General features: G+C 57.6%; 1 protein-coding gene across 1 annotated transcript in view; it reads right to left on the bottom strand.

The window, feature by feature from the left end:
* The window catches only part of IQSEC3 (IQ motif and Sec7 domain ArfGEF 3), a 76584-nt gene that overhangs the window by 17285 nt on the left and 33065 nt on the right, over positions 1 to 26234 (bottom strand). Inside the window, exons 3-5 of the mRNA XM_072954433.1 lie at positions 20480 to 20756; positions 12573 to 13669; positions 10416 to 10577 (exon numbers count right to left, since the gene is read on the bottom strand). Of these exons, the coding sequence (XP_072810534.1) occupies positions 10416 to 10577; positions 12573 to 13669; positions 20480 to 20756 (1536 nt within the window). The remainder of the gene's footprint in view (positions 1 to 10415; positions 10578 to 12572; positions 13670 to 20479; positions 20757 to 26234) is intronic.

Raw genomic sequence — 26234 nt, 5'->3', positions numbered from 1 at the left:
TAGAATGGCCCTGAGCCCCCTGGTCCGGTGTCCAGCTGCTGCCCAGGGCTTGGCCCTGTCAGTCCGTCTATCCCACCCACTACCTGGCCCCTGCCTGACCCTGAGCCCTGTGGTCCTGGCGCCCTGTGTCCTTCATCCGAGTCCCTCCCAGAGTCTGTCCAGGGACCGTCTCCCTCATGCTCTGGCGCGGGGCTGACCCAATGAGGGGGTGGGCGCCGGAGGCCTGGGCACTGGGTGAGGTGGCAGAAGGCGACTGCGTGGCGGCTGGGGGAGGGCGGATGCGCCCAGCCAAGCACAGCGGCCTACTTTCCAGCCCTCCACTCAGGTGACGTGGCCGCTCACCACTCGGGGCTGCAGCTAAAAGCTCCAGTAATGAGCCTGGAGCCCAAGAATCCAGGACCAGGACGGGAGACTCAGCCAGGTGGAAACGCCAGCCCCGAGCCAGAAGCGTGATCATTCATTCACAGCTGGGGTGGGGAGGCCTGCGGGGGTGGACACTGGGGCTGCGGGCTGGAGCGGCTACACCCCATATCCCAGAGGAGCCCGCCGCAAGGCAGCTGGTTAAAACGCAGAGCCCTGGGCCCTGCCCCAGCTCTACCAACCAGGCGGCTTGGTGGAGGGACCTGGGGACCAGCATCCCTCAAACGCTCCTCTGGTGCAGCTGGGCCCAGTGTAAGGTTGGGGTGGGCTGGGGGCGGAGTTCAGCCCACGTGGAGGCTTTTAAAATGTGAGTCCAGCAGCTCACGGAGCATGTGTGTCCCCACTGCTCTCGGGGGCTGCTTTTGTGGTGGGGGTGGTGAGGATGGGAGAGCGGGATGGAGGCAGAGACGGAGGCAGCCCCTACCCCTGCAACACACACACACGTACGTATGTCCTGCCTTCCACGGGCATCGGTGTTTGATGGGCAGGTGCTCCGAGGTTGGCAGAGCTTAGAGGGTTTCTGCAAACCCCTCAGAAGCTGTGTTGAGAGGTGGAAAGGCTACCGCCTGCCCCAAGGAGACAAATGGCTCCCTCTCTGTAGAGCTGGGGGTTGGGCCAGGTGACCTCTCGGGCCCCCAGCAACACCCACCTTGACATTCTCTGAGGAGGACCCAGGAGCAGAGAGGGCCCACAGTCAGCTCCAGGCTCTGCGGATGTTCCCGGACAGTGGGACATGACAGCATCATTTGGGGCTGGCTTTGGGGTACAGCTCAGGGTGACAGGCTGCTCCTCCACTCCTCCTGGGGCGTCCTCCCAGTGGGGCCTGTGCCTCCTGGAGCAGGGGGCTGGGCTGAGGCTGTGCCCCAGGGGACCTTCACCGCAGGGTGGGCTCCACCACCCTGGAATCACCCGCAGTCCTCGCCCCTTCCCACAGCATGCTTTTCTGTTCCTTCGTAAGTGAGTGCCAGCCTGCGCCTGACCTTGTCCATCTGTCTCTACGCTTCCCTCCCTCCCCCATTCCCCTCTATGTTTCAGAATCTGCTCACACTTAAAATCTCCCCTCCCTTCTTCTTTGTCACCCTGGAATCCTGCTGGGAGCCGACTGTCTGATGGTTCTGCAGATCCCTCCTGCTGCCGCAACAGCACAGCCAGCAAACCGCTCTCCTCTCATCATCTCTAAGGTGAAAGAGTCACACGCTTCTGGGGGTTGTTTCTGGTGTATGTGTTACTCCCCATTTTACAGAAGGCAAAACTGAGACCACAAAGGGGCTTGCCCGGTGCTCCCACAGCTAGGAAGACCCTCCCCACTTCAGCGGGGGTGCTAACACCAGTGGGGCACCCCATCTGCACTCTCCTTTACTGCGTGTTGGTCTCAGGGCTTCGCTAAGTGCACAATGACTTCATCTTCTCAGTCCTGTGCGATATTAACCATTATCCTGTTATTTTTTATTATACGAGGAAACTGAAGCTCACAAGAGAGCTGGCCCCTCGGGGGGCTGCACATGTCGCATTCATGGCACACGCCCTCTCCAGGGCTGGTGCTAACGTGTCTCTCCTCAGCCAGGTCCCTGGGGGGACCTGTACGGGGCCAAGACGGGGCACGCGCACACATCACACAGTCCCAGGTAAGGGGCCACTTCGCTGGCAGCAGTCACAGACGCCTGTGGACACCCTGCAGTTTCTGAGCTGGCCTGGCCACAGAGCCCACAGCAGGGGACCAGATCCCTGCCCCACCTTCTGCTTCCTGAAGCTTTCTCTGGCCCCCAGCAGCTTGCTCGCCCTTCTCTCCTCCTCCCTCCCTGCACTGAGTGCCTCCTGTGCACATGGCACTGTGCTCAGGACCTCGAGTAAGTGGCAAACAACACAAACACAGATCCTGTCCCAGTGAGAGAGGCAGACACTAAATGCAGAGCTAAAAGTAATTACTTCCTTATCATTGTGACAAGTCCTGTGTAAGGAAAGGACAGGGTTTCGTGAGAGGATGAAGGAGACATACTTTATATCGGTGTGTCCAGAAATGCCTCTTGGGGATGTGACATTTGAGCAGAGACCTGAAAGATGAGTAGGGGCTGACCAAGGGACGGGGAGGAGCAGAAGGGGGTTTGGGAAGAGCACATGCCAAGGCCCTGTGGTAGGAAAGAACGTCCAAGGACCAGAAAGGGCCAGCAAGGCTACAATGGATGCAGAGAGTGAGGGCTTTCTCCTGAATGCAGTGGGAAACAGTAGAAGGGTGTGGTCAGAGGAGTGATGTGACCCAGTTTGTTTTAAGGAGATTTCTCTGGGTGTGGGGGAGGATGAATGAAAAAGGAAGGGCAGGGAGCAAGGGTGAGGCAGGGGGCCTAGTTAGGAGGCACCTGTAGAGGTCCAAGCTCGAGAGGATGGGCCTCAGGCTAAGTTGGAGACCAACTGAAGGGACAACCTGAGATACATCCGAGAGGAGGAACTGATGGACGAGGTGACGGCAGGAATGTGGGCGGTGATGAGGAAAAGGAGTCAGCGAAGGGTCTCAGAGCTCAGGCTGGAGCTCCTGGGGCCTGGTGGCACTAGTTTTTGAGATGGGTCCTTGACGGGTGGACACATATGCTGGAGGAGAGATCGAGACTTCAGTTTTGGACACATGACGTTTGAGATGTTCCTTCATATTAATTCAGTATCTACTCAATCACGGTCTTTAGCACCCAAAGCCTTGCCTTTTCTATTTACAAATTAGAGCCCAGCCTTGACCCTTCTTTGCTCTCTCCTCACTGGCTCTTTACTCTGCTGTCTTTGGAGCCAGACTTCTAGAACTCCTCATGCCATCTCCACATCCTCAATCCCATTCACTTTTCAACCTGGTCCAGCCAAGCATCCACCCCGGCATTCCATTAATACGTCCCCAGTCAAGACCACTGCCGGCCGCCACGTTGCCAAGTTCAAGGCACCAGCTTCCATCTCATCCCACCAGCCTCTTGGCAGCATCTCCCTTGCTCCTGTCCCATCGCCCTCCTCTGGGTTGACACTTCCCTCTGGGGGCACCCCTCCTCCATTGCAGGCCCTCCTCCTCGTCCTCCTCCACCTGACTCTAACTTAGGGCGGGCCACCGGTCCCTTCCCCTGTCCACAGCCTCTCCTTAGGGGGCCTTATCCACTCCGATGGCTCTGAAGGCCACCGCAGGTGACAACTCCTAAGTGTTTATCTCTTGCAAAGAGTTTGCCTCTTATTTCATCATTAGTCACTAACTAGTGGATCTGGGGGGGTGGCGTGGGTCCACACTGTTTATAAAAGGCCACGTTAAATAACGGTGTGACCAAGTGCCGGGGAGGGTGGCTGAGTGCGGACGCCCGTCACTGGGCGACTTTCACAAGACCACAGCTCACGCTGGTTTGCAGGGAAGTCAGGGTGCACAAATTTTACGTTTTACCAGGTATTTAATATTTTAACTTGCTCTGAGTAAGTATTTGATAATGTCTACTTGGAGGAATTTTTCAGATGAAGTGTCCCATACCCAACTTCTCTCCCCTCAAACTGAAAGTACGCACACGTGGTTTGGGTAGACTCTGCACCCATTACTCCAGTGGGCCTGACGCAAAGTCACAGTCACGCGCAAAGGCTGAGCGCACTGAGTTCTCAGCAGCCCGGGAGGCTGTTCGCTGCGAAGGGCCACCTCTGTTCCGCCTCCGCCCACACCGGCCACCAGGCCCTGCGCCTCCCTCTGCCTCTGGGCTCCAGCCACCTCCGCTCTCCCCACGGCCACTGCTGAGGGTGAGGCCTCATCATCGCACCACAGCTGTGACAGCAATACCCCCCGAACTGGCCTCCCTGCCTCCAAGCCATCTTCTAGAGCAATGCTTTGAGGACGCCCATTTGGTCCTGTCACTCACTCCTCTGCTTATATTTTTTTAAGGGCTTCCCACACCCCTCATAAGAAATCTGAGTTCCCCAGGAAGCATGGCCCTGGTGGCTTCCAGCCCCTCTTGCCCCTGCCGTGACCCGGCTCCCCTCCGGAAGCCAAGCTTTCCAACCTCCCCACATCTGAACCTACTGTTCCTTCTTCCTGCCACCCCCCACCCCCCGCCGCCACGTCCAGGTCTCTGGGTAGCTTTCTATCTCTCTGGGAGTCTTCCTGGACCTCCACGGTGGTATCTCCCATGCCATGAGTGCACCTGTCTGTCCTCCCACCAGGCCATATGCTCTCTGACTCCCAGAGTCAATCTCTGCATCCCTAGCGTATACATGAACTCAGTTAACGTTCCCGGGGGGATGGGTGAGTGAGTGACAGACCCACTGTGAGGATGAACAGGCCCGTGAGCACGCGGTCTGCTGGCGAGGGAGGCCCGGGGCCGGCACCTTTGGAAGCTCTGCCGGGTTGGCCCAGACCACCTGGAGCTGACCCCAGGACACGGCTGCAGGGGAGAGATCCTGTGGACTCCAGACCACGTGCACCCCCACTTCCTTCAGCAGCACAGGCAGACCAGTGAGCAATGAGGGCCCGGCAAACTGGCCTTGATCAGGCTTCTTCCAAGGACCCACATGGACCTGCCCCGGGAGATGCAGCTGATGCAGGGGGAATCACTGTGGCGTGCCCCCTCTCTCCCGTGGGCTTCTGTGGGGCTGTGGCAAGCCCCTCACAAGGGCTGGGGAAGTGTGAGCCCAGATATTCCCTGCATCTGTATAAATAGGCACAATCTTCCGTGAAATTGCTTGTTAATACCAACCCACACGTGGAATCAGTCTGCGTTGCGGGGAAATGAGGCGTCGTACACAACTGTGATCAAAAGGAATTTCGTCATCTCGACGTTTTTTCTTTTAACAAGAGCAAGACAGTGTCTGGCAGACAAAGGAACTAGTCTGGAGCTGAAAATAGGTAAAGACAAATTTAATTGGCCAGGAGAGACAGCAAAGATCTGGAAGGTTGAGGCTCAGGCCACGGCTGGGAAGAGGTGTCTGTGCTGCCCACGTGGGACTTTGCTCCAGGCGGAGACCAGGTTTCCAGGTTTCAGGGTGAGGATGGGAAACGAAACCGCCCACTGCCATGAGCTGGAGGAACCCGGGTGTTACTTCTGCAGTTCTTGTCTGATACAATTCAATTAAAAATAGCCCCATCCGCCAGAGAGTTATTTTTGTTAGCTGGAACTCATGACGTGCCTTAGGTCAAGGTTTTCTGGAAAAGAACAACGTGGCCAAGGAAACAGAGCAGGAGGGGGACCTGTCAGTGTCCCTGGTGACCACACAGGGACAAAGAAAATCTTGTTTGAGGTCTTCAGAAGGGGTGGCTGCCAGACACATGTTGAAACTGCCAGGAGTCAATGTGGATGGCGAGGCCGTTATCCTGTCGCTGGGCCAGGTGGTACCCCTGTTCACCCGTGGTTCTCAAACAAATCACCAGGCAGGCTGATGCACATGCACATTGCTGGATGCATCCCAGAGTCTCTGATTCCGGGGCCTGGGGTGGAGTCTGCGAATCAAAGTTGCTGACGAGTTCCCAGGTGCCACTGCTGTTCTGGGGGCTTCACTTGGAGACCCACGCTTGGTGCCAATGACAGGGGTGGGATGGGAAGAAGTCAGGCCTTCGGTGCCAGGCACCTTTGGGCTGAATCTTATCTCCACCACTTGGCTGTGCAGTTCCAGTCATGCAGCCTCTCCGGGCCTCACTTTCTCTGCCTCTAGAACGGAGCTGACATCTGTACCAGCCAGTGGGCAGGCGGGGGTGGGAGAGACAATGTGCGTAAAGCTCTCGGGATATAACAGAGCTTATGAAATGAGCATTCTCGCTAGGGACCCAAGCGGAGCTGATGTGCCCAGTGAATAAGTGGACCTGAAGTTCCCTCCAGCAATAGAATGAAGACCCTGTCCCTCATCGCCAGTCAGCTCTGACTGAAACCGTCATCGGACCATCAACCGTGCGTAAGAAGGCAGATGGAGACAGGCGTCTACCAGAGGGAGGGGCCTGAGTCAGCTCAGACCAGCCATTTATGGACCAGTTTCCCAGCTCTGTTTTCTTCTCTGACGAGAGGCTCAGGCCCAGCCAGGGAAGCTGAGTCAGGAGTGGGAGAGCCCCTGATTCCGTTCAGTGGCTCTTCCACTGGCCAGGGTACCAGCCATTTCTTCTCTCGGGGCCTCAACTCCCGTCCTGAGTGAAACAAGAGGGCTGGACTAGCCGACCACCCGGGGCGTCTGTCAGCCCCACGCTTCACAGCTGGAGTCTGACAAGCCCTGCGAAGGCACTGGGACCACACATCTGTCAGGTGATGCAAGAGACCGGGTTTGGGGGAGTGCCGGGCGGAGGGCCCCATTGTAGGCCATTCTGCAGGCTGCAGAGCTCAGCCCTCGGTCAGCTCTGTGACTGCGGCCAGGCGACCCGGCCGGCCGCTGCTCGGCCCCCTCGCTGGTGCGGACTCCCACACCTCCCAGCGCTGCGCGCAAGAGGGCACGAGGCTCCGCACGGAGGGTCCTGGAACTGGGCCCGCCGGGCGCAGCGCGACTTGAGCTGCGTGAGCCACTTGGCCTCCCGGCTGCTCGCCCCCAGACGGCCCTCCCGAGGAGCCCGAGAAAGCCTCTCCGAGGAGTCTCACTTCCCAGAGCGGCTGGTCTCCGCCAGCCCTGAACATCACGCAGGACTGAGAGACAGCCCTTCAGGGCTAGGACCTGAGTACTCCGGAACAGAGAGAGTGTCAGGTGTGTTCATTTTTGTGTCAAAGCCCAGTTTACAGACACATGTGACCAAGCCAAAGGGAGTCTGAACTCTGGGCTATTCACTCCATGCTTGGAGTCCCAAGACTTCCACATATGCGAGTAAGTGATGCTTAAATACCAATGATTCTTTACTGTGAAGGAGAGTCGTGTGTGTGTGTGTGTGTGTGTGTGTGTGTGTGTGTGTGTGTGTGTGTAGAGGTGAGGGGTCAAGGCTATAAAACCCAAAGACGCCGCTTTTACAAGAGCCCCCCCCCTTCCATTCCTCTGGGTGCAGTGTCAGGTTTTCAGAACAGTGGAGATAACCCCCAGAGCCTCCTACCCCCGCCTGCCCCGGCCTCTCTCCCCTTGTCCAGCCCTGGCAGGGTTGGCCCGGGCACCCCCTGCTCCCCCCCCCCCCGCAGAGCTCCTCAGGAATAAGGCAGCCCTTCTGAAGCCACACACGGACAATGGGCCGGATGTTCTCAAATCACTCCTTCCTAGCAATGAAAGGCCACAGCCTTCCAGCCTGTTGAGCCTGACAGACAACCTGTCTTCATTTCTGAACGTCTCCTCAGAAGAACAAATCTGTTACACGCTGGCCAGCACATTTCCACGGAAAGGAAATAATGAAATCTGACTACCACGTCAAACTCTAATGCCTCACACAGAACGGAGCCGACACGGTGAGAGAAGGAACGCCCGGAAACTTCCTTCTGGCCGCCCGGCCCCGACGCTGCCCTGCCTGCACTTCCGGGGAAAGGACAGACACGACGCCCTCCCCGCGTGCGGCTCACGTCGGAGGGGATGGCCCGGCCGGCCGGCCGGGAGAGGCTGCCCGCCGCCAGCCCGGAACTTCCCCCATCCGCCGGCCTGCAAACCTGCTGAAGCGAGCATTTCAGAAAGGAAATAGAGCGAAGCCAAATTTCCCAGCCATGTGAAGCCTGAGACGGGGACGCCTCCAGCCCCAGGGGGTCCCGATCCCAATCCGGCTGCTGTCTGGCCCTCCCTCCTCAGCACCAGAGAGGACTTCCCAGTGAGCTCCCCCGCTTCCCCAGTGGCTCCTGTGGTCTGGGGAGTGAACTCACACCAGCCCTGAGGGGTCTGAGGGCTCCTGTGTTGGGGGTGGGGTGGGAGGTGGGGGGTGTCTAATGCCCTGTGATTTTACGTGGGAAAGTAACGCTAGAAATAGCTGACATTTTGAAAAGAACTTCCTAAGTAAGCACCAGGCACTGAGTTAAGCAATTTACATGCATTTAAAAAATTTAATTCATTTGACTGGTTCTATTATCCCCTTCTGACAAATGAGGAAACTGAGACTGGTTTCTCCTAGAGAAAAAAAGAAACCACCTTCCCAAGTAAACACTGGAACAGACATGGCCCTCCACGTTCAGAACGCCTTCTATTACTATTTGATGAAGGCTGGTTGGAGACGCTCCTTCCTGGACTGGGTCTTCCATGGAACATTGACACAAAGGGACGGGGAGGTTGGCCTCGCAGAGCACCGAGGGCCTGAGTCTGGAGGCAAATGTCACTGCATCTGCGATGCTCAGACACGGGTCAGCGGCCAGGGCAGATTCTGCTTGGCCCCTCCTCTCTTCGTCCCCCACAGGCCCAGGAGCGGGGGCCCAGCCTTTCCCCTCCCCGAGGCTTTCCGCCTCTCCCCTTCCTGTCTGGCTGCGTCTTGGAGAGTGTGTGGCTTGGGCTGTCTCAGTCTCCAAGGGGATGGGTGATTTATGTCCTTTTATCCAGCAAATAGCTTTGTACAGAATGGATGCGACAGGCTGAATGTCACTGGCGGGGGTGGGGGTGCCATGCAGAATCCCAGTGAAGCCTTCCAGGCCTGGACAAATGGCACTGGGGACTGTCATTGTGTGTTTTCTCTAGTGGGAGTAAGGAAGAGGCAGTGGATCCTGAAAGGTTCCCAGGGAGCTGGCTTGAGTGGCAGGGAGATGCCAGCCCGCCCAGTGTCTGGCTGCCCTGCTAGTGTCCGCCTCTTCCGCGTCTCCATCTTCTCCTCGCATTTGGCAATCGACCAGCCAGGCAGCCAGCACCCTGCGGACGTGGGGGGTGGGGGCTCCTCTCTCTGGAGCTACCCCGTGCAGGCTGAGTGTGCCAGGGCCTGCAGAACAAAGCACGAGGGACCGAGGCGTTCACGGGGCAGAGGCGAGGCGAGGCTCTGCACTCCCCCTCCCTAAGCCCACGGTGCCCACTCAAGACTCCTTGGCCCCTCACCTCTCTTTCCTGCTCCTCCCCTCCTCTCTCCTCATTGACACCTGGGTCTATAACTTCCCTGAGGCCAGGCCTGTTACTCCCCCCATTCCACACACGTCCACAGACAGGATGCCCAGCTCAGCCCCGTTCCCAGCAAACGGTAGACACTCAATAGTTGTTGAATGAGCGGTGAATGGCCCTCTGTTCTCTCGTGGACGCTGGCTCCCCACCACTGCCCAGCCTGCAAGCCTCTATGGGCGGCCCTGGCTACATGGGAAAGCATGCTTAGGGCAAATGATCCTGCATGATGCCATGGTGCACTAAGGACTGGGAAAGATGACAGATGCACAGGAGTGGGAAGGGCCTTTGAAATCACACAGCCCAGCCCTCTCACTTTACAGGTGAGGAAGCCAAGGCCTAGAGTGGAAGTGACTTGCAAAAGCTCCAGAGCATGTTAGGAGCAGAGCAGGTGTCTGAGCCGGGCCTCTCAGGTCAAGCCACCTCTCCTGCCTGCCACAAGGCCTCCTCATCCAAGCCTGGTCCAGCCACCACTGTCAGCCCAGCCCCCAGCCCAGCCACGCTCCCTGCAGGGCTGCAGCGGCAGGTCTGAGTCTCCAGCCCACACACTCCGCCTCCCAGGGAGGATGGCAATTAGCTTTCATTGTGCTGCTCAGCACAACCTGGGCTAGAGAAAAGCCCTGTGTTCACAGCACTGTGGGTCAGTGGGAGCCTAGCAGGTGAGAATTCCAGGGCCAGGCCACATGGGGCCGGGAAGGCGGATGAGAACACGCAGCACAGTCAGGGCCTGTGAGTGAAGCCTCACCCCTGCCCCAGAGCAGAGAGACAAAGCAGGGGGTGTGGGGCGGTCAGAAGGAATGAAGCCATGGGGCACAGTACCTCCACTCTCCCCCACCGATGGAAAGGGGGCAAGCAAAGCCAGAGAGATGAACCAGATGGAGGGAAAACAGGAGACAGACAAAACTTGATCTTTCTCTTCGTCTGTCATTTCCTCCAGGCCTCCCTTCAGGGCACCCACATAGCAGGGGGCTTCTGGGACCGCGAGACTGGGAGGCCCCGTCCTTCCGCAGCTGTTGGGCCGGGCCGGGCGGGGCGGGGCGGAGGGGGGCACTCACTCCAGCACGTCGCGGTTGAACTGCTTCTTGCTGTTGCCCAGGAACTCTCCGATCATCTGGCGGCTGAGGCCCTTGCGCTGGAGCAGGAAGTGGGCCACTCCAATGGGGGTGTCGGGGATGAAGCCTCGCGAGATCAGGAACTGGATGCCCTTGTCCGGGTTTCTGGGGTGGGGTGGGGAGAAGGATTAGAGAGTGAGGCCGCCCATGACTCCCTTCCCTTCTTTCTTACAGCCCAGGAAACACACAAAAGTGCCTGGAGGTCCTTGGGAAGAATTCCCAGGGAATGCCAGCATTCCTTCCACTGCGGAGGGTCTCCCCTTCCCCTTCCGAAGCCCCTCTCCCCAGGCTCTCCAGAACCTTCCCACACGGGAGTGAAGAGGGTGCAGGGCTGAGGAGGTCTGGCCAAAGTGGATTCCATAGCGAGTGGAGAGATGTCCCTTCTGTCTTTCTGCCTCAGTCCCACTGGATCGGACCCTGAGGTCCCCAAGCCCTGCCAAGAAGGCTCTTCCTCCCACCAGTATCCTGCTGTCTCAGCACCCACACTGGGACCCAGAGGGCAGGGGGACTGGGAAATGGAGGGGAGCTATCCCACCGCATCCTTCTCCCCGGTCCGGCCCGTGGTGGACCCAAGAATCCTGCTCTCAGGGTTTACTTTCACAGGCTTGCGTCTCTATACGTGGGTGTGGGTGTGGGTGTGGGCGTGGGTGCTTTGTCTTAAGGCAGATGAGCTCCCAGCTTGGTGGCAGACCCACGCTGCTCCCCGAGCTAGATCTGACTGGCCCAGAAGGACGTAAGTACAGAAATAGAGGGTAAGTAAGCCTTTAGACCCTTTTATAGCACTTTGACATTTTCAGGACAACCAAGCATGCGACTTTTTCTGGCCCTTCCTTTTTGTCATATTTTACCATCGTATCAGCCCACAACATATTGGGTGAAAACCCAAACTGGCCCTTCAGTACACATAATTTGGGAACCACTGTGTCTTATGGAATCCAAGTGTCTGTGTGCACCTGCAGAAGTGAGGCTGGGGCTGCGCTCACGGGGTCGCAGCCTGACACAGAAGAGCGAGCAAGGGATTAGGGAATCAGATCTGCCTTCCCCCGGCTCTGCCACTTACTGAATAACTGTTTCACAGCACGCACGCAACTCACCTTCCTTGCGTGAGCCTGTTCCCTTTTCTGTAAAATGCCATAATAACACTATCTCTAGATATTGTTAGCAAGTTTGCAAATGTTTTATGTCCGCTGAGCTAGGAGCAGGTGAGTTGGCATATAAGCTTCTTGAGACCAGGGAACGTGTCTCGCTCATCTATGTGGTTAGGTGCCGGCACTCCAAAAATCGGTTAAATGAATAAATGAACACACATATGAGTGGTTTCCGCTCAGTCCTCACTGATTAAGCGGGAGGGGTGCTGTGATTCCCAGCTCAGGGCTGTAAAGGAAGAGGTGGTGGAGGGTGGAGATGAATGCCTCGGGTACTCGACATTCCCACAGGAGGGGCCTGCGTGTTGGCTCGGTTTGCCACCCGCTGTATGTGTACCTCCTGGCTGCAAGGAAAAGTCTGGCCGGGTGCCCTGAGCTGTGGTGGCCGCTCACGTCTCTGCTCCCATGCCCTGTTCTCTTGTGCGCCACCTCTGCCTGCCTCGTACCCGCCTCCTTGTCTCCCCTCGCCGCTCCCTGATGCCTCTAATCTGTCTCCCGCTCTCCACCTGTGTTCCTCACGCTGGGTCTCTGCTCGCCCCACCCTCGCCTCCTTTTCTCCTTTGCCCATTGTCTCTTCTCTGTGTGTCGTAAACCCCATGGGATGATGCTGTTTCCCTGCCTTCGTGTCCTACCTGAACGACTTCTGCGCAATGCTTTTACTACCTGTACTATTACTCACTGAAGCCAGGGTTTCTTTAAATTTCTCCTGCTTCTCAAAGCCTCGCTTCATCTCCCAGTGGTTGAAGCACCGGTGTGCTGCGTTTTGTCCCTAATCCTTAAAATAAGTTCGTAGCAATTACAAATAAAACGTGTGTTCCTACACAGTCCCTCAAGCAGCAGGCTGGAGCAGAGGCCACAGTGGACACTAGGAGGGCACTGGGACGACCCGCTCGGTTACCGGCACTGCTCCGCTGCAAGGACAGGTGCCCGGCCCCGCCTCCCCCTGGGGACTCACATGTTGAAGAGGTTGAGGCCGATGCGGTACAGACGCTTGCGCAGGGTGTCGGTTGAGAGCGTGGGGGACCTGCAGCTGGCCGGGTTCTCGCAGTGGTAGCGGGGCAGGCTCAGGACCATGGCCTGCAGGGCCTCCTTGGAGGCCGAAGCCGACGCTTCTGAGCCCGACTTGGCGGATCTGGTGGACGTGCTGCTGCTGCTCAGCTGCTCCGAGTTGTCGGCGGCCTCGGCCTCGGCCCCTTTCCCCACCTCCTCGGCCGCCTCCTCGTCCTCCTCCGCCGCTGGCCCCGCAGCCCCGGGCGGGCTGGCGCGCTGGGCTCCCCCAACTCCGGCTTCTGCGCTCGCATCCTCGGCGGGCGCGTGCCCCTGGCCGGCGCTGGGGGCCTCTGGGGCCTCCTGGCCCCCGGGCCCGCCCTGCTCCGCCGTGCCTGCCGCGGACTCTGCCGGGGCCGCGGCCGTCTGCGCGCCCAGGCAGTTGGCCACCGACAGGGCGGTGGAGGAGGAGACGGAGATGTTCTGGCTGGCGATCTGCACGGTGACGTCCCGGAAAGCCATCATGAGCGTGCTGCCGTGGCCCTGGGGCGGGCCGGCAGGCTCGGCGGGCTCAGCCCCTGCCCCGGGGTGGGCGCCCTCGGGCTCCCGCGCCTCGGCCTCCAGGCCTGGCGTCCCCGCGCCTGCGCGCAGGGCTTGGTGGAGCTGGTAGGCGCCGCTCTCCTGCAGGGAGCACATGGTCTTGAGGCTCCAGGTGCTGAGGGCGTCGTCGATGGACTTGGCCAGGGACTGCACCTGCTCGGTGAAGGAGTCCTCCAGCTCGGTGAGCGTGCCCGCGAAGGTGGGCGGCAGGGAGGGCGAGCGCACCAGCGGCAGCCCCGCGAGGCCGCAGCCCTCCAGGAGCGCCCGCTCGGCCGCCAGGCTCTCGGCGGTGGGCGCGCGCACCTTGCGCAGGGAGATGCGCCGTGGCAGGCGGCTCTCCAGGAGCGAGTTGCGGATCTTCTCGAAGTTCTTGCTGAGCTGGTACTGGCGGAAGGCGGTTTGGATGGTGCAAGCGGCGCGCCGGGACACCAGGTGGCCCCCGTACTTGTGTTCTAGCATTTCAATCTGCAGCGAGGACAGAGAGGAGCAGGAGTGCAGTTAGGGAAGGGGTGCGGCGGTGTTCGCGAAAGACGGTGGCGGTGGCTGGCGACCAGGGGTGACCTGGCTAAGCTTCGGCGGGGCCCGGGAATGCACAGCCGGAGGGCCCTGAGGGGCTCACGTTTGCAAACCCTAGCTTGCCAAGGCCTGAGATGCCAGGTCGTTGCCAAGAATCCTAGCGGTGTGGGACGTAGGGTTGGATTCTGGGGTTGGTGATGCCGGGGGCAGGGGACAGCGGAGTCGTGGGCGGTATTCAGATATCGCTGCGGAAGGGTTAGATGAAACAATATCAGTAAAACTTGTTGGACCTGCGTGATGGTTAAATGGGCTTTTATTACACTGTTCTTTGTACTTTTGTGTATATTGTAAAAGAATAGAAAATTGAAAATTAAATAGAAAGGCTAAAAAAAAAATCGCTGCTACTCCTGTTCACCTCATTTCTTTGCCAGCATTCACGTCACTGCCTTGGGGTAGTTTCCTGTTCCTGGGAGCATCACAAGGGTTGGGGTTGGGATGTGATCATCTCTGCGTCCCTAGCCCCCAGGCCAAGGGCTGGAACATGGTACAACTCAACACAGGTGAGTTTAATAAAGACAGATGGATGATGGGTGGATGTGTCAGTATTGGGAGTCCCCCCAGGCTACCGTGCAATGCCAGTCACCTCTGTTCTCAACAATGGGCGCTGTTACAACTGGGGCAGGGCTTGGTGGGGCTGGCTGGTGGGAGGAGGGCGTGCTGCCTCCTCTGGGCGGATCTGAACCCAGGAAGACTTCTGGCCCCAGCCAGTCTGGCTCCAAGGCCCTCCATCCCCTCTCTTCATCCCCTGCACCCCCCTACCCCATCTGTGGTCCGTTCTCCTCCTTGGGTTACTAAGCTCACTTTTTCTCCCTTATCAGAAACCGCTCAGGAAAGGACTAGAGAGACATCCCCACCCCAGGTGAAAGTGACCGATGACACTTAGCCTCGCCCCTCCCTAGGGATGTCTGGATTTGAATAGCAGACAAAGCCTGTGCTAAGGGGATGGACAAAATGGTAGCACCATGGGTTCCATCAGTCCTTGGGGATGCTTGGGAAGTGTGAAAGTGTCCGTGGGCCTGGAAATGATGTCCTGTTCCCAGCCGAACACTCCACTCACACAGGGTCATCCCTAAGCTAAGAGCTGGCGCAGGCGCCTGAGATGCCCCCAGGCGGGAATCCACATCTCCTTCCGCCCTGGCCTATTCAGAGGTCTAGGGAACCCCCAGGTGCAAGAGCTGTGCTTCAGGTTATGAGATGCTGCTGGGCCCAGAGGGAAGGTATGAAATCCCACTGCCTGAAATGTTTCCAGAATAGTAAAGGGTCCGCTGCCTGGCGTGATGTCACCCTGCTTGGAGGCAGAAAGCTGGCTGAGATAACCTAGGAGATGTCTACCAGCCAGGGTCCGTGCTTCACCCAAGGAAAGAAGAGATTTTAACTTCTTGAATCTGTTCCATCAAGTCCTCCACTTGACTGTAAGCCCCATGAAGGCAGACTCTGCCTGCCATGCTCAGTGCTTATCCCTGGTGCTTGAAGCATGCCCAGCACACAGACCTTCAGTGAATGTTTACTGAAGAAATCAAATCTTCCTAACCTGACCATAACTTCCCCTCCCAGGGCCGATGGGTTCACCCCCTCCGGCCTCCCTGGGAAGTTTACTTCATCCTCTGGCCTGTTCCACTTGCATTTCCAGCCCCCACCCTGGCATTGGCGTCTTTCCACCAGTTCCAGACCTTCCTAGGTCTTGCTCAGCTGTCACCTCAGCCTGTGACGTCCTCCCCACCCTCAGCTTCCACTCTCAAGTCCTCTCCTCCGCATAAAACATTTCTCCTCCCTTCAAGACTGCCTCAGATGTGTCTCCTCCACGGAGCCTCTCAGTCCCCCAGCCAGATGGGTCCCCCTGCCCTGGGCCCCCCGGAAAGGGTTTTCATACTTCTCTTTGACGCCCAGTTTTCCCATCAATCTTGGCGGTTTTTATCTAACTCATTTTCCCCTCCCCCAGACTCCTTTAGAGCGGGAGTTATTGGAGGCCCCGGATATGTCTTCATCATCGCCAGCCTCAGCCCAGAGCCTGGCCCAGAGCCACTGCTCACGATGGTGTCTGAATTCAGCTGTGGGCTCTTCACTATTTGTTCCCAGCGTATAACAAGGTGTCTCCCAGCCTCGTGCCCTCCGCACCCCTGGCCTCAGCGCCCCCGCCGCTTCCTTCCCCTCCTAGGCAGCCCACCCTCAGTGCCGCTCAGCACCACAGAGTGTGCCTCACAGGCAGGGTGGTGGTATCTGCTTCTGCATCGCTGGTGCCCAGTGTGGAGCCACTTCCACAGGTGGGGCTTAATCTGAATTCGTGGATGTGAACGAAACTGAACTCTCTCCTCTGTCCCGGGGGACATGAAACCCAGCTCCAGATGCTGCCCCCACCCCCACTTCCATGTGCAATCCTCCCCCCATTCTCACAAGGCCTGGGGGCTCAGCGGTGCCCCAGGTCAGCTCCATCCGCCCAGCCAGGCTCTCTCACCACCCTGCCCCGGTTCTTCCCAGGGCCGGTCAGAAACCTGAGAGCCATGCTCTTGGGACGGAGGATGCCCCAGCGAGGGCAGGGTCTCTGGGCCCCCTCTCTGCCCGTCCACCCCTCCCGAAGCCCCGTGAATCCTGCTGAGGCAGTGGAGGGGCCTGGGGGCGCTGTCTTGCTAACAAGCTTCCATGGTAATTAGAACAAGCTCTCTCCTCCAGGTCCCGTGTGGCTGAGCCTGACAGGGCGGCTGGGAGACGGGGCCACGGTGCTGAGGCCTGGGTTGGGGGCGTCACATGTGAGCAGGGATTTCCTCTGATCCAGGAGGTCTCAGCTGAGCACATTAAAGCAGGACACGGGAGTCTGCGGACCTTGACAAGGGGAACCTTATGTGAGGCTCCGGAGCAGAGTCTGGGGACAGGAGAGGAGCTTGGGAGAAGCGCAGGGTGGCCTGCACCAGGCAGGACTGTGGCCCCCTCGTCTTCTCTGTGTGCTTACCTCCCTGCCCACTGTCTGAAACAAAAAGTGCTCAACATAGCAGGACCCGGAGGGGGAGTACCATGGCTCAGCTGCTCCCTGAGACAGATGCTCCCTCAGGTGGAGCTGCTCCAGGAAGCCTGCTTTGAACCCTGGTCGGGCTGCTTGCCTGTTCATGATCCCACAGTGCCCAGCGCACCGCTTCCGTGGAACTTACCCCTTCACCATAATGGCAGCAGACAGCGGACGGCACTAGGCTAAAATCGTGGACTGTGGGGCCTGTCTCGACTGCCTGAAGAGTCCTTGTCCCCCACACACAAGAGCCCCAGACCCTTCCACACAGGGGGCCGCATGACCCGATGGCCTCTTCATAAGGAGGACGCAGCTGCTGCGTGGGGACCGGGCTGGAGGAGGCACAGCTCGCAGCAGAGCGTCTGTAGGAGGCTTCCCCACACTGGGCAGGGGCAGGGACGGCGTGGGTGGCAGGAGAGAGTAGGGCTTGGGAAGTAGCTAAGAGGGAGCGTCAGGGGGTTGGGGTGGATCAGACACAGGGCAGAGAGAGGAGCCACAGAAAACACCCAGGATTGTGGACAGGCTGTGGAGCAGGCCTGGCAGCTTGGTGGGCTGGGGAGATGGTGATTGTCCAAGATTCCCTGCAGTCCAAGGACCACAGGGTGTGTGTGGCTGGTGAGGATCCCAGGGGCAGGATGCTAAATCCTAGATCCCAAAGAAACCTGAAATAGGTCAGGTTCTGGCCCAGGCTTCATGCTCATCCCCTTCAGGTCACTGAGTGGTTATTGCCCCCTTTTCATCCTTTGAGCATCTTCTCACACTAGGCACTGTGCCGAGCAGGTAATGATGAATCAGTCTTGTGCCCTGCCTTCAAGGAGGAGCCAAGTAAACAGGTGTGGTGATCCACTGCTGAAGGGATACATCAGGGAGCCCCAGGATGCCACGGGGCCACTGAGAAGGGCACCCAACAGAGCCTGGGGAGGCCAAGGAAGACTGCGGGGGAGGAGGAAGGAGCAGGGAAGCAAGTCCTAAAGCAAGAAGGGGAGCGAACAAGGACAAGTAAAGGAGTGTGGAGGGGAGCAAGCATATTAGCAACAGAAGCAGAGGGAACAGTATGCCTCAAGTCCCAAAGAGCTATGTGAGGCAACAGAGGCCCAGAGAAGTTAAGCAACTCGCCTAAGGTCACATGGTGTATCTGCAGAAGAGTTGTGGAGCTCCGTCTCTTATAAATGTGTGCCGTGTTCTCAGTCACTCAGCTCCAGCCCCAAATTCCTTTTTGCCCTCATCCTCCCACCCGCAGCCTGTGCTTGGCCTAGAGAGCCATGTGAGCCAGGGGAGGTGGGCAATTACCCAGGGCACAAGGGCCCTGCCACACCCCTGCCAGCCCTCATCTTTCCTGCCCCGCTCCTGCTGGCCTGACGTGCAAACCCATCTACTAGAATTATGCCCACTATGGAAAGGTCCACGGTGCCCATCAGACCCCCGCACGACTGTACATGCCCCAACCCCCGCGTCAAGCACAAGGTACCTTTGGTGTTACTAACTGGATACTCCTTACACTGAACTGTAATCTCTTTGGGGGCAGGTAGGAACCATTTTTTGGTACCCCACTTCCTCATTACTTTGCACATCAAAGTTATTCAAAAAATATTCACTCGATGAGCTCTTACTCTGTGTGAGACACTCTACTGGACGCTGGGGGATGGGTGCACAGATGAGTAGGAGATGGTCTCTGTCCTCAAGGAGCACAGCCAAGTGGGAGTGAAAGGATGCTGCCATCTGGGCCAGCGGACCGCCCACGTCACACCGTGCTGCTCCAGACGGACTGTCTCCCAGTCCCAGCACGGGCCTTCCCCACCTCACTAGCAGGGCGTGCCGCATTTTTAACAGTTCTAATTGTTAATGGAGCTAAAAAACAACCTTCCTCTCCTACAACTTTCATGCATCAGCACCACTCTTTCTACCTGGAAGGATAGAAAATAGCCTAAGCCAGCCATTCACATGCCAGCTCTTCCATGTTTAAAGCTTGTTTTCCTGTCTACAGATTTGCCAGATGACCCCAGATGATCTGTTTCCCTTCTTAGGAGAACCTCAGAACCTCAGGACTCTCTATTTACCTTTTAGGTGAAGCCCTGTGAGCCAGGCAGCCTGGCCAGTAACCTGCGTGGGGCTCCGGACAGCTGCCCCCCCGACACTGGGGGTTTTACCTACCCTTCTGTGAAGGCTGCTGGGCCCACTGCTTTGGCAGAGGCTTCCCTGGCTCTTGATTCATCTTGAGTTTATAGTCAACTGATGCCCTGAGGCCTCTCTCCCAGGACCCACCCTGCTCATCTTAGAGTAGTGCTGTGGCAGTTTCAAAGCTAAGAGCAGAACTTCAGATTTTTTCTTCTTTCATTTGACTTTTTTCATTTAAACCACCTTTCTGACCTAATGAGTTTTTTTTTTAAAGTCCTGGATTCTATCAGCAAGGTATCAGCTGTTCCTTTTCAACTGTGTGTCATCAGAAAGCAGTCCCTTCCCAAAATAGTTAAACTGGGCAGGACCAAGGACAGCACCCAGGAGAGCACCCCTGGAAATGGCACTGATAGAAAAACCAGTGGTTTTTTGGTTTTGCTCGATAATTCTGTCTGAGAACAACCCATCTGACTATATTGTCCTCTAAGCCACTTCCTACCTTGTCCACATAGGTATCATGGGAGATTTTGTCAAATACTTTACTGAAAGCCTGGGGCACCACTGCAGCTGGCCCGAGGCCCAGGGAAATAGCATGGCATCTATACTGAAAGAAACGAGTTTGGTTGGAGTTGATGGAGGCTTCGTGACTTTTCTGCTAGCTTCACTTCCAAAACTCAGAGTCCGTTGGGTTAAAGAATCGTTCTTTAGGACCTACACATTTTAGAGCTAGAAGGACCTCAGAGATGATTTAAGGACTAATTCCCAATTTTGCTGATGAGGAAACCAATGCCCAGAGTGCTTAACGGGCATTCCCAAAGTCACAGAGTAACTGGGACAGGAACAAGGAATAGATCCCACCCCTACATCTCCACGTTCAATGCTCTTTCTCAACGACGTTAAATCATGAAGCCTCTCTCTCAGCACCGCTCACCTCTCCAGCGCCCTGTCCCCCATCACTGCCCACACACACACACACACACACACACACAAAGATCTTCCTTTAGATCTCTTAATTTTCGACCAAAACAAACCATGTCATTATTATTTTAGGGGGTTCAGTGGGGACCCCGTGACTGCCTACTTTCTCCTCCTGCTTCACAGAGTGGAAGATGGAGGCCCAGAGCCCTTCAATGAAATTTGTTCTCCAATGGGGGCGCTCTGGACTCCCCCAGTCTGGGTTAATCTTGGGGATCCTCAGTCTACCTGCAGGAGACCACGGTCTTCAAAGCTCATCTGAGCCTGTGTGTGCCTAGGCACGGGGCTTGCCCCTTCACTGGGCCATCTCTTCTGAGCGAGGGGTGGGGGCTTCCCCTGCCTGGAGGGGCGTGAGCAGTGGTAAGAGGAGAGCCCCTGGACACACTGCCTATGGGCCTGGCGTCGCAAGGGTGATCCCTGCCATGTGAAGGCTGGCTGCCTGAGGAACTGGGCTGCAGGGAAGGGCAGGTCACTTTCCTCAGCTGGGGAGAGCCGCGGCAGAGAGGTGACGCTGCAGCAGAGCCAGCCCCGACGGGGCATCCCTGGTACCCTGGACAGCGCCCGAGGCAGGGCCCTTCACCACCCTTCCCGCCCCCCTGGGAGGCCCTGGGTACCTGTTTATTCTTTAGGTCAAGGGAGAGTTCGTAATCGGAGGCGGCAGGGGCGCGGGAGCAGAGCGCCGTCGCCAGGGCAGGCTGCTGCCGGCCGGGGGAGGCCGCGCGGTGGGGGCCGGCCCGCGGGGAGGCGCCCCCCGCCCCCCGCCGCTCCTCCTCCTCCTGCAGCTCCTGGGCTTGAGCCTTCGAGGCGTGGGCACTGGGTCTGCCGGCCGCCGCCGCCGCCGCCGCCACGGAGTCCTCCGTGCCCCCACCGGCTTGGGCGCAGGAGCCGTCACTGTGAACGAAAGGCAACGGTGCTCGGTTGGCGGGACGGAGTGCATGTGGGTGCGGGGGAGGGGGGCTGGGGCCCTCTGGCAGCGATGAGCCTCACCCGTGGAGGGGCTGTGGCGCGGCTCCTGCAGTCTCCACTAGGGAGGGGCGTCTTGGCAGGGAAGAGCCCCAGGAGGAGGGGGGCCTGAACTTGGGGAGGGCACCCACAGGGCAGAGGGAGGGGGTGGCTGGCGCGGGCTGAGCTCGTGAACCTGCTTAGAAGCATTCTGGCAGGTGGTTAAGGGTAGCCTACCTGGGTTCCAGTCTGGGTCCTGCCTTTTATTAGCTCTGGAGCCCTGAGCAGGTTACTTCACCTCACTTTTCCTGTTTCCCCATCTATAAAATGGGAATAATAATAGTATCTACCTCACAGGGATGTTGGAAGGCTGAGTTCGTTAAAGCTCCTAAAGCAGTGCCTGGCTCGTGGTCCATGCTGTACATGTGTTAATTATCGTAATGATCAGTGAGCTGGCTTTCTAGACTTTGGCTTACGTAGCTGCGAGGAAGCTGACCTTCACTGAACCAGCTCCATCTTTAGACTGGCCAAATGAGGCTGGGGGAAGGGGCAATGCTTACAGTCCTGGCTTGGGCATAAAGCCCCTCCAGGCGGGTGGACCCCAGCTTTTGAGGGCCAGGTCTGTGAAGAGGAGGGTTCTTGCCCTGCTGGGTTTAGGAAGCATCTGGTCTTCCCCAGCCCCTCCTCTCTTCCAGTGGAGCCACCAGCAGTCTGAGCCACCTGCCTCGTCCAAGACAGCACGCAGGCTGCCCGGGGGCTACTTCCCCCTCCCTCTCCCCTCCCCCTAGAGGCCAGAGCTTGTGTTCTTTGTGATTCTCTTCTCCCCAGCTAGTGCTGAGCACACGCCGAGGGCTCACGAAAACCTGTGGGAGGATGAATGGAAGAGAACCCATGGGCCACCAGGATGGCCTCTGCACTGGACAGAGACCCTAGGCTCATCTAGTCCATACTTCCAATCTCCCTTTTTCACAGAGGGGGAGCAAGAGCCCAGGGAGGTGGGGTGGCTCTGGCTGGAGGGCAACCTGAGGACTTATTTCTTCCAAGGCTTTGCCCCATGTAAGATGCTCCAAGTCGTGCCAGAAAAGGAATCCCTTCCTCTTGCTTCCACCCAACTTTGGAGCCTCCTGGTACTAGAATAACCAAGGGTGGGGTGAAGAATCCTTTCTTTACACAACCTCCATCTTCCCTCCCAGAACCCCCCGTGCCACCGCCACCAGATAAAGAAAAGCTCGTTGGCCAGGCCTAGCAACAAGGAGACTCAGACTCCTTGCTACTGCGTAATTCTCTGCTCTATCATTTTTCCTGTGGCCACCAATCACGCTCTATAGTTGGATGAGCTCTAGGCATGTGGGGATTTTTCCCTGGTATCCCAGGAAGTTCTCTTTGAGATCTCGCTTCAACTCTTCTTGCAGTAGGACATGGCCACCCTTCCCACAGGGCGTGCAGAAACAGCCCTTTCCCTCTCCTGGCACAACCTGCCTCCGGGGGCAGCATTCGGTCTCGCCCATCTCTGCTCTAGACTATTTCTGGGACTGATGCCAAGGCTTCCTCACCCTCAAGGTTTTCAAGACTCTAGAGAACTGGTAGCTACTCGGGGCTACACACACCTTTAAAAATAGGTCTTTGCCTTCTTTGCTGCTGGAGGGTGCTGAGGAGCTGATGCCCCACGGCAGCAGAATTTAACCAGTGATGATGGGCTGCTGGACAAATGCCCCAGCTTCCTCGTCTCTTGGGCAGAACAACTCTGAGACACATTCCACGCCATCTCCGAGGTGCCCAGTGGGACTGAGCCCTGATTGCCCAAAGCAGTGGCCTGATCATTAATGACTCTGCATTGGCTTCCTTCTCTTCTGTGTCTTGTCCTCCACTCTCCTACTGACACTTCTTAGGGTCACCAAATACACGCCTTGTATTAAGACAAAACAAACAATTTAAATAGCCTTTTTTTGTGGGCCACTCCTCTGGATATAGACCAAGGCTCCAAGGCCTTCTCACCTGAGCTCCTCCCTAGGGTCTGGGAGTCAGGAACACCCCACTGCCATCTCCAGCAAGTGCACACTCTCTCTCTCTCACACACACACACACATGCACACATGCTGCTCTAACTAGCTCTGTGGCTTTGGGTAGTCTGTGTCCTCCTCCTGAGTGAGTGTCCGCACCTGTCACCTGAGGGGAGCTGACTCGTCTCCTCTGGCTTGGACATCCTGTGAGCTTGGATTCCAGTGCCGGGGCCAGACCTCCAAGGCCCACCAGCCCTGAGGTTCCAGGCTTTCTGGCCAGTGGAACCAACTCTGTCTTTGCTTATCTATGAGCACAGGGACTGAGAGACTGTGCCCTCCCGGGCGTCTGAAGAAAAGTATTGGACTTCTTCCTTCCTGAGACTTCTCCAGAGTCATGTGATAGAAGGTGGCCATGGAAACCTAGGGCTGCGGTCACTAACATGGCAACATTTAAGGTTGTGCGCCAGAGGCCAAAGAGCAGGGAAGGAAGCCCTGGGTTAGAATCCTGTTTCCACTGCTTCTGATGTGACCTTGGGCAAGTTGTGTAACCTCCTGAGGTCTGTTTCCTCATCTGCAAAACAGGCATCCTCGCAATGCCTCTGCAAGGCTGCCGTGAGGAATAAATAAAGCTCGCCAAGCACCTAGCACAGCGCCTGGAACACAGCAGTCCTCGATACATGGCGATGGCGAAGGTGGTTTTGTATTCTGAGCCGAAACCCTGTAGCGTGGGGTCCCACAGGAATCCCCCAAAAACAGCGTGGAGAATTCCTAAGTGCAAGGGTTCGCCTTCCTGTCAACCTTCACAAAATAGAAAAAATAGGGTTTTTCGCCATTCTGCATGGCCTTTCCCAGCCCTCCAGACTAACACCCAGGGTCTTTTGGGAGGGGAGTGAAGATGGACTGACTTCCTTGAGGCCCCCTCCCCCCTCCCCCCTTTCCCCATCCACTGGAGCAACAACACATGAAGGCCTGTGGTCTTGGAAGTCACCAAGTCATGGGGTCCACAGCCTCTGAGGAATCTGTGTGGGTTCACCACCTACAGGTAGGCCCCCTGGCGGTACCCACCACAGGCTGGGGGGTGCCCTAGGTGGGCATTTGTGTAAATTTGTGCTTTGGGCACTTTGTCAGGGAGCGGTGGAGGCCTGAGTGCTCAGAACCTCTATTTGGTTGCTAAGCATGAACAGAATGCTCCCTGCCTCTGTTTCCCCCTCCTCACTCCTTCTATATAAAAGTGGTCCAAGCAAAGAAGTTCAAATCCTCACCCCAGGCTGTCGTAGCTTGAAGGACCATCTCTTTCAATCCACAGTCTCTTACAGAACTGGGAGTCCAGTGCTCCAGCGCCCAGAGCATCACTCTTCCCAAGACACAGGCTGCCTGTGTTTCCAGGTTTGCCAGGCTGACCTCACATCATAAAGCTGCCTTCCCTGGTGGGTCTGATTTCAGGCAGCCTGGCACGCGGACAGGAATCGTGTGAACAGGGTTCACTCTGTGACATGCATAGCTTCTTTTAAGCCCCTTCCTTGCACATCTGGAGAGAGATTCTGGTGACCTCAGCTGTCCTGGGCTCCAATCCCAGCTGCGGAAACGGATTCCTTGAATGGCAGTCCACTAGCCTGGAGAAATTTAGGGTCCCTGCTAACATATGGGAGATGCTGGTCACAAGAGTCTTCCCTGGGTTGGGGCACCCATTCGAGAAAGTCAGAAGCAGAACGTGGGCGGCAGCAGAATGAGCGTCTTAGAAGGCTTCGGTTGTGCCCGCGTGACATCAGGCCCCACCCGCGAGGCTTAGTGTGGATGATGGTGGGCAGTGCGGGGTGGGGTCTGCCTTCCCATTTGTGCAACGGTTAGAACAATTCCTGGAGACCCAGCCGGGAGTGTTTTGAAGGCTGGAGAACTCCTCAGGCTGGAAGATTCCCCCAGAGGGCCTAACCAATTGGACTAGATTATCCCAGACTCTGCCAGCCTTTCTTAAAGCTCTTTTGGGACAAAGAAACTAGGCATTTTCCAGACAAAAGCTAACAAAATGCCTTGCATCTCAAGATTTTTCAGCCTTTCCTAAAACACTTCTTGCTCTCCCTCACCTGAATCAATAAAGCGATCTTAGATGGTCTGTAATAAAGGCGGAGCCAGGGGAGCCAATGCCCTTGGGGTCCCAGGAGGTACTGGGGAGGGGCTGCAGGGGAGAGAGGGCCAGCGTGAGAACACTTTGACTCTGTGCTGAGTCAAAGCAGAGGCTAGAAAAGGCTGCCTGAGGCGGCGGGAGAGCCCGGAACTGGCAGTCAGCGCCCCACCACCTCTGCCCGCAGCGCTCGCTCGGAATAACCTTAGGCGCACGGCTTCTCCGGGCCTCTGCGTTCTCTCACCTGGAAAGTGAACAGATGAGCAAGATGCTTTGGCATCCGGAAGGAAGGAGAGTTCAGCTTCCCCCATCTCCCCTCCCCTCGGCCAGGGCCCACGGGGCCCACACGGTGCCTTCCTGTTCACGCCTACACCCCGCTGCCCTGGACACCCTCCCTGGTGTCCTCCCAGGAAACCTCCCTGCCAGCACCTCCCTGACCTCTCTGACCCCCATCATCCACGCCGGACGCTCACAATGGAAACCCTGGAGGAGGGCGGCTGTGTCCTTCCTGGCTGTCCCCTTGCAGAGGGTGCCCGGACTTCACTCGCTGTAACAAATGCTCCCCACCCCCATGGGCCCCAAGAGAGTAAGTCATTCTCTCTCCCCTCGGCTCCTTGGGGATTCCAGGCTTTGGTATCACAGCTATTCCAGAAGGTGCTGGCAGGTTTGGTTCATCTGGAGGGTTTCCTGTCGAAGGCATCACAGTCCTTCTCTGGGCCTGTGCCCTCCCCAGACCCAGGCCCACTACACCCAGGTGCTCACAGTGGGTCCCAGTAGCATCTCATGCAGCCCCCACCAGGCGTCCCAGCTGGAACCCCCAGCCCCGCTTAGTGCCCCCCAACGGCGGGCTGTCAGCACCCGGTGCCCCCCAGGGAGGCCTCACCTAGAAGCTTCCTCAGGGCACCTGCCTCACAGACGTGCACACTGGGCACACTAACTAACCCGGTCTTACTGTCGCTGGAAGCCTGATAGTTCTGAGCGCTGTTTCCTCTGAGACAGGCGCAGATCCAGTAGCAAGATCCAGCTCCAAGGGCGCCTCCCTGCCCCCTCCCCAGCACACCACACGGTTCACAGACGCCGGCTTCCCGGGGCGGCGGGCGGAACACACCGAGCCCCTGAGCACGCCTCGGGCTTCCTCACTTGCAGTGTCTGCCGGCGTCAGCACCCCCAAGGACCAGTCCCCACTCCCCACGGGCTCACGTCACCCACCCCGAGGATGGAACCCAGAACCACAGCCTTTCCTCCGTCCCTGCCACAGCTCACAGTCGCCTCACAGCTGCAGACGCACCGAATAGTTGCAGCCTAGTG

The sequence above is a fragment of the Vicugna pacos genome, chromosome 34 (assembly GCF_048564905.1).
Source record: "Vicugna pacos chromosome 34, VicPac4, whole genome shotgun sequence".
In the NCBI taxonomy this organism is placed as follows: domain Eukaryota; kingdom Metazoa; phylum Chordata; class Mammalia; order Artiodactyla; family Camelidae; genus Vicugna; species Vicugna pacos.
Note: the sequence above shows the minus strand (reverse complement) of the source record. Positions and strands in the feature narration are given on the sequence as shown.